The 14,063-nt window shown below is 48.7% G+C and overlaps 1 protein-coding gene across 1 annotated transcript in view; it reads right to left on the minus strand.

Moving 5' to 3' along the window:
* Nucleotides 1–371: 371 nt before the first annotated feature.
* The window catches only part of Ehd4 (EH domain containing 4), a 74,401-nt gene continuing 60,709 nt past the window's right edge, over nt 372–14,063 (minus strand). The window contains exons 5-6 of the mRNA XM_059261187.1: nt 11,474–11,638; nt 372–2,747 (exon numbers count right to left, since the gene is read on the minus strand). Of these exons, the coding sequence (XP_059117170.1) occupies nt 2,211–2,747; nt 11,474–11,638 (702 nt within the window). The 3' untranslated portion in view covers nt 372–2,210. The remainder of the gene's footprint in view (nt 2,748–11,473; nt 11,639–14,063) is intronic.

The raw sequence follows: 14,063 nt of genomic DNA on the forward strand, positions 1-14,063 counted from the left end.
ACACTTGAGGGTGGGGCAGTACAGTCAAGGTGAGCAGACAGGTGGCATGGGGAGGGGCATTCTGAACAGTCTAGGAACCTTGTGTTGGTTCTGGGGAGATACAATTTGCTCACCATCTCTGGTGTTTTCCTCTCTGGTAAACTTGATGATGAACAAGAGAATATTATGAAAACTAGACTCATGGTTTCTTTTTGTTCAGGAACATCACCAGGTCAGAGCAGGGTGAGGCTCAGCTGCTAGGCTTCTCCCAGCAGAAGGTGGAGAGGAGTGGGCAGGGAGACCCCAGAAATCTTAGCCTGCTGTCCCCAGAAAGGCCTCCTCTGAGGTTCTGTAAAGAACACACGGATGCAGACGCACTTCAGAGACACTCATGAGACATACATTTGTGATTATATTTGTGTAGATATATGACAATTGTGCAGAGGAAAAGCAGCAAGACACCTGGGAGGGAAGGCTGCCCTCCCAGGCACAACCACGCGGTGGACCCCAGGGTCCTCACACCACAGAAATGCCTGTACTCAGTTACAGCCCCAGGATCAAACATTCCCTTTGTGTGTCCAGCTAATCAGAGCACACTCATTCAAAGTAAAAGGCACACCAGGTTTCTCTTAAAACTGTCCTTTAGAAAGTAAGATAGGGAGCATGATGGTGACATTCTCCCTGGTTTTGAAACAGACTGTCATGAAACTAACAATGTAGTTCAGGCTTCAAACTCACGGTAACCCTCCTGCATCAGCCTCCCAAGTACTGGGATAATAGATGTGAGCTTTTTAGCATTTTCTCTTAAATCTACAGTTCCGACCCTGAGGTTGCCAGAGGCAGGCAATTAGGGGTGGGGTTGTTTTTCTGAATATTGAGGGGCACAGTTCAGACTCATTCATTTGTGGTACTGTCAGGGCCAGGCCATGTGGTCACTGCTGTGCTGTGACTCCTACTGCATAAATGATGGTGAAAAGTCCTCATCAGCTGTGCCCCAGAGCAGGGGTGTGGTGGGAGGTGGCCCCTGCACCTGAATAAATGGGTCAGGGAAATCCAAAGGCTTGGAAAGAACACCGAAGAGCCAGCAGAAGGGTGTGTGTGCAGACCAATCCTGGCCCCAGACAGGCACTCCTGATGGGAAGCAGAGTAGCTTGGGAGAAAAGGTGTTACACAAAAGATTTCTACAGGAAAGCTTCATCTTGTGAGGAAAACACAATTCGACACAATAAAATGCATATTTTTCTTTAAAAATCAAACAGTAGTGTCAATCAACAAGACACCGATCTCTTCCATTGACAGCTCAGGATGGAGCTAGTCTTTCTTTACCTGGGTCCAAAGTCTCTAGTACTGCACAATTCAAGACAAGGCTTTGTTGAATTTAAATTCTGCCACCTACCAAAAAGCCTTGGGAACATTCAATGGTCGAAGGGCACATTTAGTGACAGATGGGAACTGTCTCTTTTCTTAAGTCTGATACACTGACTTTGCTGCAACCTATTGGATGAACTGGAAAGAAAGGCCAATCCTTAGACCTCAACGTGATCTGAAACATCAATTAACTAGAGGTCTTGACAGGGCTGACAGAGGTTGTGGATTCCAAATTCCTAACTGAATCCAGCTTTGCCGGAGGGAGGCTTGCAAGGCCATGCAGCAGGTGCTGGGACAAGGCAGGTTTTCCTGGCCTGGCTGCCTGTTCTTCTGGGGACTGCAGGAGGGAGGGGCACACACAGACATGGAACAGCCTCTCTCAGACCTGGGTATTAGTCTTCTCTTTGGTGTCAGTCTATAGAGAGCAGAAACCCTCTGCTCTGTTCCCCCTCTAAATATAGCAGGAAACACAGTAAGAAAAATAAATTAGGTCACTTATGCTGCTCCTCAGTGCCCTCTGAAGGACTGAGAGGGTCACAGTAGCACACTGCCCAGCACAGCCCTGGACTCCAGTCAGTCCCCCCCCAGCTTACTCCCTGACTTCCCAGAGTTCGCCAGCCTGTGTCCACACCTACATTTTTCTTTGGATAATTTACTTTTCTTCTTAGACTTTTAATCTCCATATATAGTGCTCTTCTCAATATTTTGATAGAAACTTAGGGGTTCTAGAGGGGAAAGGGCCTCATCTAGCGTCAGTGTCTGCCCTTCCCCACCCCACATTGAGGAGCTGAGGTGTGCAAGCCAGTGGCATGGCAGACTTCGGGCCCAGGCACCCCCTCCTCTCCCACCCCAGCTGTGCACCCTCAGTCAGCCTTGGACAGGGACTTCCTGTGAGAGGGGGGCACAAGGTGTGGGGGCAGGTTGTTGGGCAGCTCGTAGCCATCCAACTTGATCTTGATGAGGTGCTTGGCCAGTGCGAACTCCTCCTCATCCAGCATGCCGTCGCAATCACAGTCGGCCAGCTTCCAGATCTTGCCCAGGACGCTGTTGGGCAGCTTGGAGGTCACCATTTCCTTCTTGGCATTGACGCCTGAGATCTTGCCATTGATGGGTGATAGTGTGTAAAAGAGTTCGTCATACACGGGCTTGTCTTTAGCCACGACCCACTCCTCCTCATCAGCACCCTCCTTGGCCCCCTCCCCATAGCCCTGGTTGAAGGGCCCCTCTGTGGTGCCGTCAAAGGCGCCGCCCTGCACCATCTGCGTGGGCATGTTCATCTCCTCCTGGCTGATGAGGCTCATCAGGGAGGAGATCTTGTTGCTCAGCATGTTGTCCACGGCCTCGATCAGCTTGGGCTTCAGCGAGTGGAACTTGGTGAAGTCATAGTTCTCAAGCTGTTCCTACAGGAGGGGAAACCAGATTTGGAGTTATGGTCTCTGCAGGAGGCGCTGGAGGGAGCTGGGTCTCCCTTAAAGCAGACATCCCACCACACCCTCTGCCTTTCAGAACTCTTTGCTGGGCCTCCCATGTCCAAGCTCTCATACAAGAGGGGCTTAGGAACAAGAAACAGCTTCAGGATTGAAAGTGGCTTTTTGTACAGTAGCTGCTCTCTCTACTTAGCAATCCCCTGAGACTTTGAAAAAAACCTTTCACCTGTCTTTAATGCCCCAGAGAATTAGTATGTTCTCAGAAAGGTTCTGCTCCACACTTCAAATATGTTCGCAACAATCAAGGGAGTGACAAAGGCCAGTATTATAACCTTGTTTTACAATCACATGGGCTATCCAGATGGAGTTAAGACTACAGTCCACATCTGCTCTTTACTATGCTTTGCTGAAAAACTCAGGGTCAAGAGGGAGCCCATGCCTGACGCTGCCTAGACAGTCAGGATCTGAAGCTGGATGGCTCAGAGACCTAGGGTAGAACCAAATATGAAAAAAAAAATCAACAAAATGATTCCTAACGATATTCTCTATACTCATAGGATCAGTGCCTAGCCCAGCTGTCATCAGAGAGGCTTCCTCCAGCAGCTGATGGGAGCAGATGCAGAGATCCACTGCCAAACTTTAAGTGGAGCTCGGGAACTCTGCAGAAGAGGGAGAGGAAGGACTGTAGGAGCCCAAGGGGTTGAGGACACCAGGAGAACACAGTCTACAGAATCCACCAAGCAGGGCCATAGTGGCTCACAGAGACTGAAACGGCAACCATGGAGCCTGCATGGGTCTGCACCAGGCCCTCTGCATACACGCTGTGGTTCTTTAGCTTGGGGTATTTGTGGGACTCCTAACAGTGGGAGAGGGGGTGTTTCTGACTCTTGTCTGTTCATGGAACCCTTTCCTTCTACTGGGTCTTGATAAGAGGGTATATGCCTAGTCTCATTGCATCTTGTTATGCCAAGTTCGGTTGATATCACTGGGAGACCTGCTCTTTTCTGAAAGGAAATAGAGGAACAGCGGATCTGAGGGTGGGGGGAGAGGTTGAGAAGAGGGGAAGAAAGGGAGGCCACAGTTGGAATGTATTGTAAAGAGTTAAAATAAATTAAAAAATCACTGAAGACTGGAAAAAAAAACCCTTAAGGACTATATTTAGAAAATTAAAACAAACCAAAAAACCCTATTATTTGAGAACTTTGTAGCTGGCTGTGTGGTTCCACACACCTATAATCCCAGCACTCAGAAGGTAAAGATTGTAGAGCTGCTGCAAGCTTGAGGCTAGCCTGGTCTACATAGCAACACCCTGTCTTAATTCCCCTAGCTTCTGATGAAATGAACTTTGCCTTTGGATTATTTGAAAATAATACTGACGCAGCCTGGGGCACATGCTCCTTGGATTTAACCTCTTTAGGGATGAGCCTAGAACTGGAAACCTGCAGGGAATCCCCACAGAGGCACAGCCTACTGCACAAAGGCTTCCTCAAGAAGGTTCCTGTCAGGGCTGTGGGAGTCCTGCAGCTGTAGACTAGTCAGTTATTTCAAAAGTACGCACAAATAAGCACAAGTTGAAACCTAGGGCTGAGCACCATAAGCCGGGTCCCAGCCGGTCTCTACCCCATCTCTTGGGAGAAGTGGCCTGTCCGCAGAGCAAAGGCTCTAGAGAGGGCTGGGGAGGAGGGTCACGGAGGCTTCATGGGTGGTGATAAAGAGAGAGCCCTTTTTACCTAGTTTGTCTTTGCTTACTCATACATCCATATTTGTATCCACCCACTCGCCCACCATTTACCCACCCTTCACGCAGCCATCATGTACCCACACCTTATCACCTATCGCTATTGAGTCCCATGCATCAGATAGTCTCCTGGGACCAGGGACTGGCCCTGCTTTAAAGGAGCCTTGATCACACTGGAGGAAGAAGACACCAGCTGTTCAGTATCTGTCTACTTTCAAAAAAGACTTGTGCAAAAAGGAGAACACGAAATATAAAAAAGTCAGTAGAAAGGAAGAATCAAGTAATTGGAAGGGAGAAGGGACATCACACCAAGTGTCTGAGGTCAAGGAAGGCTATTTCCTGCAACTCAGAATTCTGGGTCCCTTGGATATCCAGGGAAGACCTGGATTATTCACCGCTGTGACAGATGGGACTAGAGCTGAGCTTTCTCTGGCCTTGAACAAGAAGAGTTGCCTAGGCCCTAACATCAGCAAACTCAAAGACATAATGAAAACTGGTCTTCCATATTTTTTTCTAGCAAATGCAGAAGCACTGAGAGTCTATGTGCATGTGTCTGTGTGAATGACGTGTGGGGGGTGGGTGGGTGCATGCCTGAGCACACAAAGAGGCCAGGGGCAGTTGTCAGGCACCTTCCTCTATCACTCTTGGTTGATACTTTTGAGGCAAGGTCTTTCTCTGAACCTGTATTTCTTGGGTAGGAGCAAGCCTCAGTGGTCTCCCTTCAAGAGGTAGATTTACAGGTAGGGGTAGATGTTAGAATTCTGTCCTCACTCCAGCTACATGACTGCACATGCGCAGTTCAGGAGTTAAGCAAAGGGTCTTACATCTTACCTCATCAGTGTGCATTGGCGACTACGTGGGGGGGCGTGGTCATGCAATCAGCGTATGTGTGGTGTAGCTCCATACTGGGGGCCCTTAAAAGCTGGACGCAGATCCCACCTTCTCTTTGCCCTGCTCTGCTCTCCCCCCACCCCACCATCTTTCTCTCTCTTTCCTCCCCAGGCCTGGTCCTTTTATCCCTCCTCCCCTTCCTCCTAATAAAGCTCTCTGCTACTAAGCAACTGGGTTCTGTTGTGACCATGACCTTTCCGCTGGTAACCACCGCCACCAGTGCCGTTTATCATTCGTTCAGTAGAAGCATGTCCAGCTTTCACATGGGTGCTGGGTCCAAACACTGGTTCTCATGTGTGCACAGCAAGAACTCTTAACTGCAGAGCCATCTATCATTTCTCTAGCCAATGGCTGAGTTGTTGGTTTTTGTTTTATTTTTTGTCGGTGTGTGTTGCTGGGAATTAAACTTGGGGCGAGTGCTCTACCACTGAGCTCTATATTCTCAGTCCTCACTGCAGTGGGTATTATATGTGGGTATTTCTGTATGGGCAATTGTGGACAGAGTGAGGGTATGGAGGTAGAGAGGCTATTCACTTATGTAGTCTCCTGGAAATAAGACAGGGAGAGCCCAGAAAGAAGCCAATCTTGGCTATTCTGGACAGAGAGAGTGTGACAGGCTAGTAGGTGGGGGACTGGCATGGACAAGTGTGTGCTTTCACCGTAAAACAAATGGGGAAAGTAGGGAGTGAAAACAGAGATTTAAGCCAGGCAAAGCATGTGCCTCTAAGGCCAGCACTTGGGAGGCGAGGCCAGAGGGTCAAGAATTCAAGGTGAGCTCAGGCAGGGTGGGGGTGAGGATGCAGGCATAGTGGTAAACATCTTTATCCCAGCACTCTGGAGGCAGAGACAAGGGTTCTTCTGTGAGTTCCAGGCCAGTAGGGCTAGACAGTGAGACTTCGTCTCTAAAGGCAAGCAAGCAAGCAAACAAACAAATAAATAAATGGAATTCAGGGTGGGGACTGGAGAGATGGCTCTGTGGTTAAAAGCACGTCCATATTAAAACGGCAGAACACCCATTCCCAACATCCATGTTGTGTGGCTCACAACCGCCTGTAGTTCCAGCTCCACGGGGTCCGATATCCTCTTCTGACCTCTGCAGATAACTGCACACTCACCCACACAGATACACATGCATACATGTAATCTAAAATAAAAATAAAAAAGAATTCCGTCGCTCCAGGTCCTATTGTCTTTTGAGTGCTGGGATTATCGGTGTGTACTACCACACCTGGCTAATCTAATACTGGATAGCTACATAACATTGAGTTACCTAGTAAAGTCATTTTATAGACAGATATGGCAGCTGTGTCTAGCAGAGAACAAAAACTGTGATGTTCAGGGTGTGTGGCAGGGCAGGAATTCTGTGTTCATATTTGGAAAGGAGCCACAGCACGCAGACTGCAGAGGGGACAGAGACCGAAGGTGACTATCTATCATGCTTTCAGAACAGATCTCCCAACACACTTGCAGGTAGCCCGGCCCCACTGTGCCATCTGACCTGCCGGGCTGAAACTCGGCGGTCTGCACCTGGCTGAGCACTCGAGCAGAACAGTCTTGCTTTCTAAAATGAGTTCTCGATTCTGGATCCTGCATCTGGTGACAGCCACCTGGGCATCACCTCCACCCTCAGCACCGTATAGTGCTGCCAGTGCTCGGGACTTCTGCTGACGGTGCCACAGTCAGCTGAGGGGACAAAGAGGGCCGGCTGAGGAGGAAGGATAGAGGCCTTCCTACATAAACATTCCAAAGCTACTGGGTAGGAGGTCTGAATTCCCTTTGGTGCAGGAACACCTACCCCATCCCTGGGGAAGGAGTCTGAGCCCTGAGCACACAGGGTTCCTGTGTCTGGGGAACAGACATGTGGAATTGTGTCTGCCCAAACTGTCTACCAGCCTGCGGAGGACAGGATTCTGACGGAAGCTGTATGAGCAAACAGAGGGCCAGTGGCCCCAATTTTGCAGGAATGACTAGAAAGCAGCAGCTTTATCTGCCCAGAAAGCACACAGAAAGTAAACTCCGGTCCCTGTGGTACTCACAGACCTGAGCAGGGGTGTGGAGGACAAGCCACTGCCCTCCAGCAGGACAGGTCCAAAACAGCAGTCTTTTTATTGGGATAGTCATGCAGTCAGGATTTAAAGAGATCAACAATTGTACCACTGGGTCCAGAATCCTAGGGCTACTCCTTCCAAAGAGTAGGTTCCTATCCCAGCCTCAAGCTGGGTTATCCTTGCCCAATTACTCCCAAAGTTCACCAGAGCCAATTTTCAAATGTGTGGTAGGGACCAGCAGATAGGGATGGCTCTGCTGCCCTCTGCTGTTAAAACATGGTAACTCATCCACATGGAGGTCAAATTCTCCAGACAACTGAGTGAGCAATACCACTAGAGTGTTTCTAGTGTTCTCAAGCTGCAGGTCAGCACTGCACAATAGACCAGAGTCCCTTGGGACAGGGCATAGGAGACACAGGCAGCTTATCCTGGTACTAAGGGAATGGAAACACACACTTGGCTCAGTGTAACAGATTTGAGACCCTCTGATCAGGGGACTCTTTTTTTTTTTTTTTTTTTTTTTTAAAAGATTTATTTATTTATTATGTATACAGTGTTCTGCCTGCACGCATCCCTGCAGGCCAGAAGAGGGTACCAGATCTCATTACAGATGGTTGTGAGCCACCATGTGGTTGCTGGGAATTGAACTCAGGACCTTTGGAAGAGTAGCCAGTGCTCTTAACCTCTGAGCCACCTCTTCAGCCCCAGGGGACTCTTGAGAGGGGGAACATAGATCTAAAGCCAGCTGTGGTGAACCCTCCTCATGACCTTGACATATGCCCAGTTCATGACTATTATTTCCAATCCTTTTTTGTTTGTTTGTTTGTTTTTTTTGTTTTTCGAGACAGGGTTTCTCTGTGTAGTTTTGGTTCCTGTCCTGGATCTTGCTCTGTAGACCAGGCTTTAGCCTCTACCTCGGACCCATACACAGTTGGTGTTAACTGAATGCCTGTTGCTGAGGATGCTAGATCCTCAACAGCCTCAGAGAAAGGAGCATGCTCAGCATGTATTTACTGAGTACCTACTGCATTCTAGATCAGCAGTTCTCAACCTGTGGGTCACAACCGCTTTGGGGGCTGCTATCAGATATATGATTCACATGATGACTCCTAACAGTAGCAAAATTACCGTTATGAAGTAGTAACAAATTAAGTTGATGGTCGAGGGTCACCACACCATGAGGGAGGTACTGAAGGGTCGCAGCAGTGGGAAGGTTGAGAACCACTGCTCTAGATCATGGGGAAGTAGAATGAGCATGGCATGGCTACTGGACTCTGGAATTACACCTTACAAACAGACACTGAATCACAGCCATGAAATCACTAATTACACTGAAGCCCACAGCATTCATGCTGCAGCAAGGGGTATGTCACTAAGGCAAAGAGCAAATTATTCTCACTCTTATCTTCAGTGTCTGCCCACTGATGTAGTCCAGGGCCTAGGACAACGCTTGGCCCCAGTAATTAACATTTTCCTGGATGAGTGACTAAATGAGCATGCATGAACGTGACAGCTCCCAGGTTGGGGGTCCTTGTTCTGCCCGAGACACTTGGGCTCACTGAAGCTACTAAACGTGGGTCCTGACCACGGGGATTCTCAGCGTAGGCTTCCACTCACCCCGACTCCAGCTGAATGGGCTGCAGCTGCTCCTGAGACTCTGGGCTCCCTGACTCCTTTCCCAGGGATTTACCTTTGTCCCAGCTCTGGGAGGCCTGGGTGTCCTCTGACCCAGATTAATTTTCATAGACAGTTCTAGCTCTGGAGCCTTGCTCTGTTATGGGAGCTCTCCTATGGGCCCCGTGAGAGCCCGGAGGGCCTCAGCAGAGCTTCAGGGTCTCAGAGAATCACCATGTGGTGTGGGCAGTGTAACAACAGCTAATGAGTGCACACATGCGGTGCTATAGCACATGGTAGGTACTTCTTTGTAGTTTTCAATTAAGCCAAGATACTAAGTTCCCTTATGAAAGGTACAAGGAAACAGCTGTTCTGCAGCTGGGCCATGGGATGCAGGGTATAACCTGAATATAAAAGAAAAAGTCTCAGCTGGGCAGTGGTGGTGTACACCTTTAATCCCAGCACTCAGGAGGCAGAGGCAGGCGGATCTCTGTGAGTTCAAGGCCAGCCTGGTCTACAGATTAAGTTCCATGACAGCCAAAGCTACACAGAGAAACACCAAGAATAAAAAAAAAAAAAAAAAAAGAGAAGTCTCTGGGAGACAACTAACCACAAGTCCTCAAGTTAGTTATCTTGTGACCAGAAGCAAAGTAATTCCTCTTCTGAACAGAATACCCATTTTATTGCTAGAAAGAAAAAAAGATATCTCTGTATTTGTCATAAAACAAATTTCCTCCTACTGGGTTGCCTCATCCTGCCTCCATATGAGGGTCTGTGCCTAGTTATGCTATACTCTGTCAATATCCCTAAGAGGCCTGCTCTTTTCTGAAGGGAAAGGGAGGAGTGGCAGATCTGGAGGAGGGAGGCTGCAGTCAGGATGTATACTGTGAGAGAATAATTAAAACAAAAGAACAAACGATTTGGCTAGATCCTGAGACCAGAAGCACCTACCTTGACCCAGGCATAAAGAGCTGCCACTAGAATACTGAGTCTCCCGACCCCCACAATACCCCGTCCCCGACCTTGCACTGGCCACATCAATGAGCTGACCTCACCTCTATTTTGTCTACTCTCTTCTTCTTCCTCCTCCTCCTCCTCCTCCTCCTCCTCCTCCTCCTCCTCCTCCTCCTCCTCCTCTCCCCTCTGAGGCCCAAGCTTAGCCATACTCTCACTTTGGCCATCCTCTGTGGCTTGGAGTGGATGATATAACAATTGGTCTCAAAAGAAAGCCTTTGCTGGCTGGGCGGTGGTGGCGCACACCTTTAATCCCAGCACTCGGGAGGCAGAGCCAGGTGGATCTCTATGAGTTTGAGGCCAGCCTGGGCTACAGAGTGAGTTCCAGGACAGGCACCAAAGCTACACAGAGAGACCCCTGTCTCAAAAAACAAAAAACAAAAAAAAGAGAAAGCCTTTGCTTGGTCTACCCAGGAGTTTTTGAAAATTTGAGCCCAAATTTGAAAAGTATGTATGTGATTTACATACAAATCTAGACTTTAGCTTCTTATGCCCACAAGGGTTCATGTTCGCATAGGGCAGTGACTCCCAGGCCAGATACAGAGGTGGGCCATACGCTCTTCAGTCTTCCTTGACCCACAGGACCCGAACAAGCTCCCACTGGGCAACTGCAGAATCATCCTCCTTGCAGATCTTGGAGATAAACTCTGGTAACCCACTAGATGTGAGGAGACAAGCAGTCGGATGACATGGCTACCTGAGTTCATGTCATCTGCCTTAAAATAGAGAGGCCTGTGGCCCTGTGCAGATGTGTACTGCACTGGACAAGAAGATGGTGACCTTGCTCGGAAGGACATTCCATCACTGTAGGGCAGTGTACACTGGCTGGGCCAAAGCAGCTGAAGGCAGCTCTAGTATGGCTTGCCTGGACTGCCCAGAGCTAAAGGCAGTAAAGGGAGGTTCTGAAATCAGGTCGGAGGCCGCCAAGACTAGCCTTTCAGCAGACCTGTCGCTGAATACAGCAAAGTACATCTGTGTCCGGAGCCCCAGCTCAATGCGCAGCAGCAGTCTGTCCAAGCATACTCTCTTGCTGTGTGGCTGCAGGAACTATCTAAAGTGACCTTCAAAGCCAAGCCCAGCTCTAATTCCCTTCAGGTTCTGGGAGTCTGAAGGCCAGGGTCACCTCATCTACGAGGCCAGGCTGTCTCTAAGCTTTCTCATGTAAGCTTCACTGCCCTCTGGCTAATTGTCTCCCCTTTAAAAAGACATTTTAGAAGGCAAACAATGTCTGCTTTAGTCATAGGAGGCCATCACCATGGGTCATCATTAGGAAGATGACTTCACTGCATTCTCCTTCATTAAACTGTGAGTCTTTCTTATATTTCCTGTAACCAGCTGGGTGTTGTGGCAGTTCCCACAACTTCCTCAAGACATTACAACAGGGCTCCCAGTACCTGCATGGCCTTGACCTCAGGGAAGTCCCCCGCAGAAATCTGGTATTCTCGCTGAAGCTGAACATAGATTTCTGGAAGCCTGTAGATAAGTTCTCGCTTCTTATTTTCTTTTCCAAACACATTTGGCATTTCCTTCTTCAGGTAGCTGATGATGTAGGCATGTACCTGAGGAGGATATGTCAGATGAGTACACGCCACACTACTCGAGAGAAGAGATAAATGAGACACATTCCCACGCAGACTCTGGTCCTCAACCACAAGAGAAGGTAAGGATCCAGGAACCAGGCAGCCTAAGGGGAGCTAGAATGTACTTCCAGAGCTCCAGATAGCTGGCCTGGACCAGGTAAACTGAGAGCTGGACTTGAGGAAGGGCCAGAGGGACCAGATGTGCTGAGACCACACAGGGACGGTGAGCAGAGAGAACCCCAACATCAAAGGCTGGGTAAGGGGGAGGGCCCAGAATGTGACAGATAAGGGATATGGGATGACAGGGCAAGAGAAGAGGTGACATCTGAGTTGGGCCTTGTGAAGAACAGGAGACGCAGTGAGTGGGTGAGACAGGGTGCTAACAAGCTGGGGGTGTATTTGGGGTGTATCATGCACATGGTCGGGGGTGGGAGAGGTGGGCTGCATCCAGACCTTGCTTTGCAGGAGCATTAGGAGCCCCTGGAGGATTCACAGTGAGGCTCTGCTGACCTAATGCTTGCACTATTAATGGTTCTCCAGGGTCAGAGAGGTCAGAATAATGGTGAATGGCGTGAGACTTGGCTGAGAACCAGGTGGGGTGAGGTAAAGTTGCACAGAGAATGTCCTTGGGGATTGCATCTTCAAGTCTACTCCCAAGAAAGGGCAACTAACGGTAGCCTCTGAGTGGCGATTCTGGTGTCTGGGCAGGAAGTGGGCAGACCCCGAATAGGGAGGATCTCCACTGTGACTAACCAGAAAATGCAAAGAAAGTTTCACCTGTGGCCTGTGGGCACCAGGAAGTGAAACTGGAGGCTGACTGTAGTTTATCTGCACAGGAACAGTGCGCAGTGAGCAACGAAGTAAGAACGATCACCGGATATACCTCAATGGGCAGAAAGCTGAGATATTCGTGAGTGGCACTAATGATTTCTGTGTGAGACCAGCTGCATGGGACCAGCTGGATGGAAAGCTCTCTCTGGGGAGGAAATCCAGACACTGGAGAGGGAAGCCCCTAAACCCCTAAGGGCGAGCAATCTCCCCAGGAGGGTACTGTATTGTCTGGCCTGTGGCACGCCCTTCCCTCAGCTTTTCCATTCTTCCTTTTACTTCCTATTTCAGGTTAGTAAGTGTATTCACTACCAACATTTTCTTTATAGGACTTCAAATCTACGGAGTAATTCAGAAGCCAAATAAATAGCTAAAATAGGAAAGGATGAAAAAACAGCAATGATTTTAAAAATAAAATAGCTATGTAGCCTGGAAAATGCTGCTAAGAAAACAGATTTCATTAGAATCTTTGGGAAGAAGGAAGTCGGAGAGAGTGAGCAGATTCATCCCACAGCTCGGCTGAGGGCCTCTGGGTGTGCACGCATACTGGGTGGGGTCAACAGAATTTGAACAGTAACACCATCACATGTGGTGTGCAGAGGCCATCTGATAATGTGCACATGTTGGGCTGTATGACTATTGCTTAGGGACCAACTTCTTAAAAGGTGGTTAACTGAATGTGGGGCTATAAAAAAAAAATGACAAGTGTTAAAGCTTTCTGAATGCACAGCCATCAAAGATTAACTCAAAATCAAGCTTGTAATGAGTCCACGGTGTTTCTCACTTGCCCCGTGACACGGTGTGACTTCACAGCAGCGTCCTTCACAGTACAACATGTGTACTTTGCACTGCGCATGATGTCACACCATGTGGTGCCAATCAACTGTCTGAAATACCTCTGTTCAGAGACTGTTGCTTGTGGGTTTATGGTAATAAATTTAGTGCAGTTAATGCTGGGTATGGTAACTCATGTCTGTAATCTCGGCCCTCAGAAGCTGAGTCAGGAGGACTGCCATGGGTTGAGGCCAGCCTGGGCTACACAGTGGCTTCCAGGCCAGCCTGGGCTACTGAGTGAAACCTATCTCCCACCCGCCTTCCCTAAAAATAATTCTGTAATAAACCCGAGATCCAAAAGGTGAAAAAAAAAAATGAGACTGAGAGAGAAGCAGCCAAGTCCTACTGAACAAGTTTGTTTATTCTGTTCAGATCAAAGCTGGTACCCAAACCACGTGTGATCCCAGCAGTCTTAGAGAGGACTTACGGGGGCCTTTAAAGGCATCTGAGGTCAGCCTTCAGAGAGACAGGTTTCCATATATAGGCTTGGGCACTGACATCTACAAAGCCCAGGCAGGGATGAAGCTATTTTTAAGCCTTGCAGCGGATAATCATTAAAGGGCTCATCACCAGACACTGCACAGCGATTCTCACACTCTTCAGCCTCTATCTGCCTGATGAGCTACAAAATGCCTAACTTCTCCAAAAAGGAATTTGACACTGCAAACAGGAAAGCTAGGCCCCACACATCACATGTGACTAAGAGGAAAATAGGTCTTTGACGAGCAAACTAAATTCCACA

The sequence above is a fragment of the Peromyscus eremicus genome, chromosome 4, assembly GCF_949786415.1.
Source record: "Peromyscus eremicus chromosome 4, PerEre_H2_v1, whole genome shotgun sequence".
In the NCBI taxonomy this organism is placed as follows: Eukaryota; Metazoa; Chordata; class Mammalia; order Rodentia; family Cricetidae; genus Peromyscus; species Peromyscus eremicus.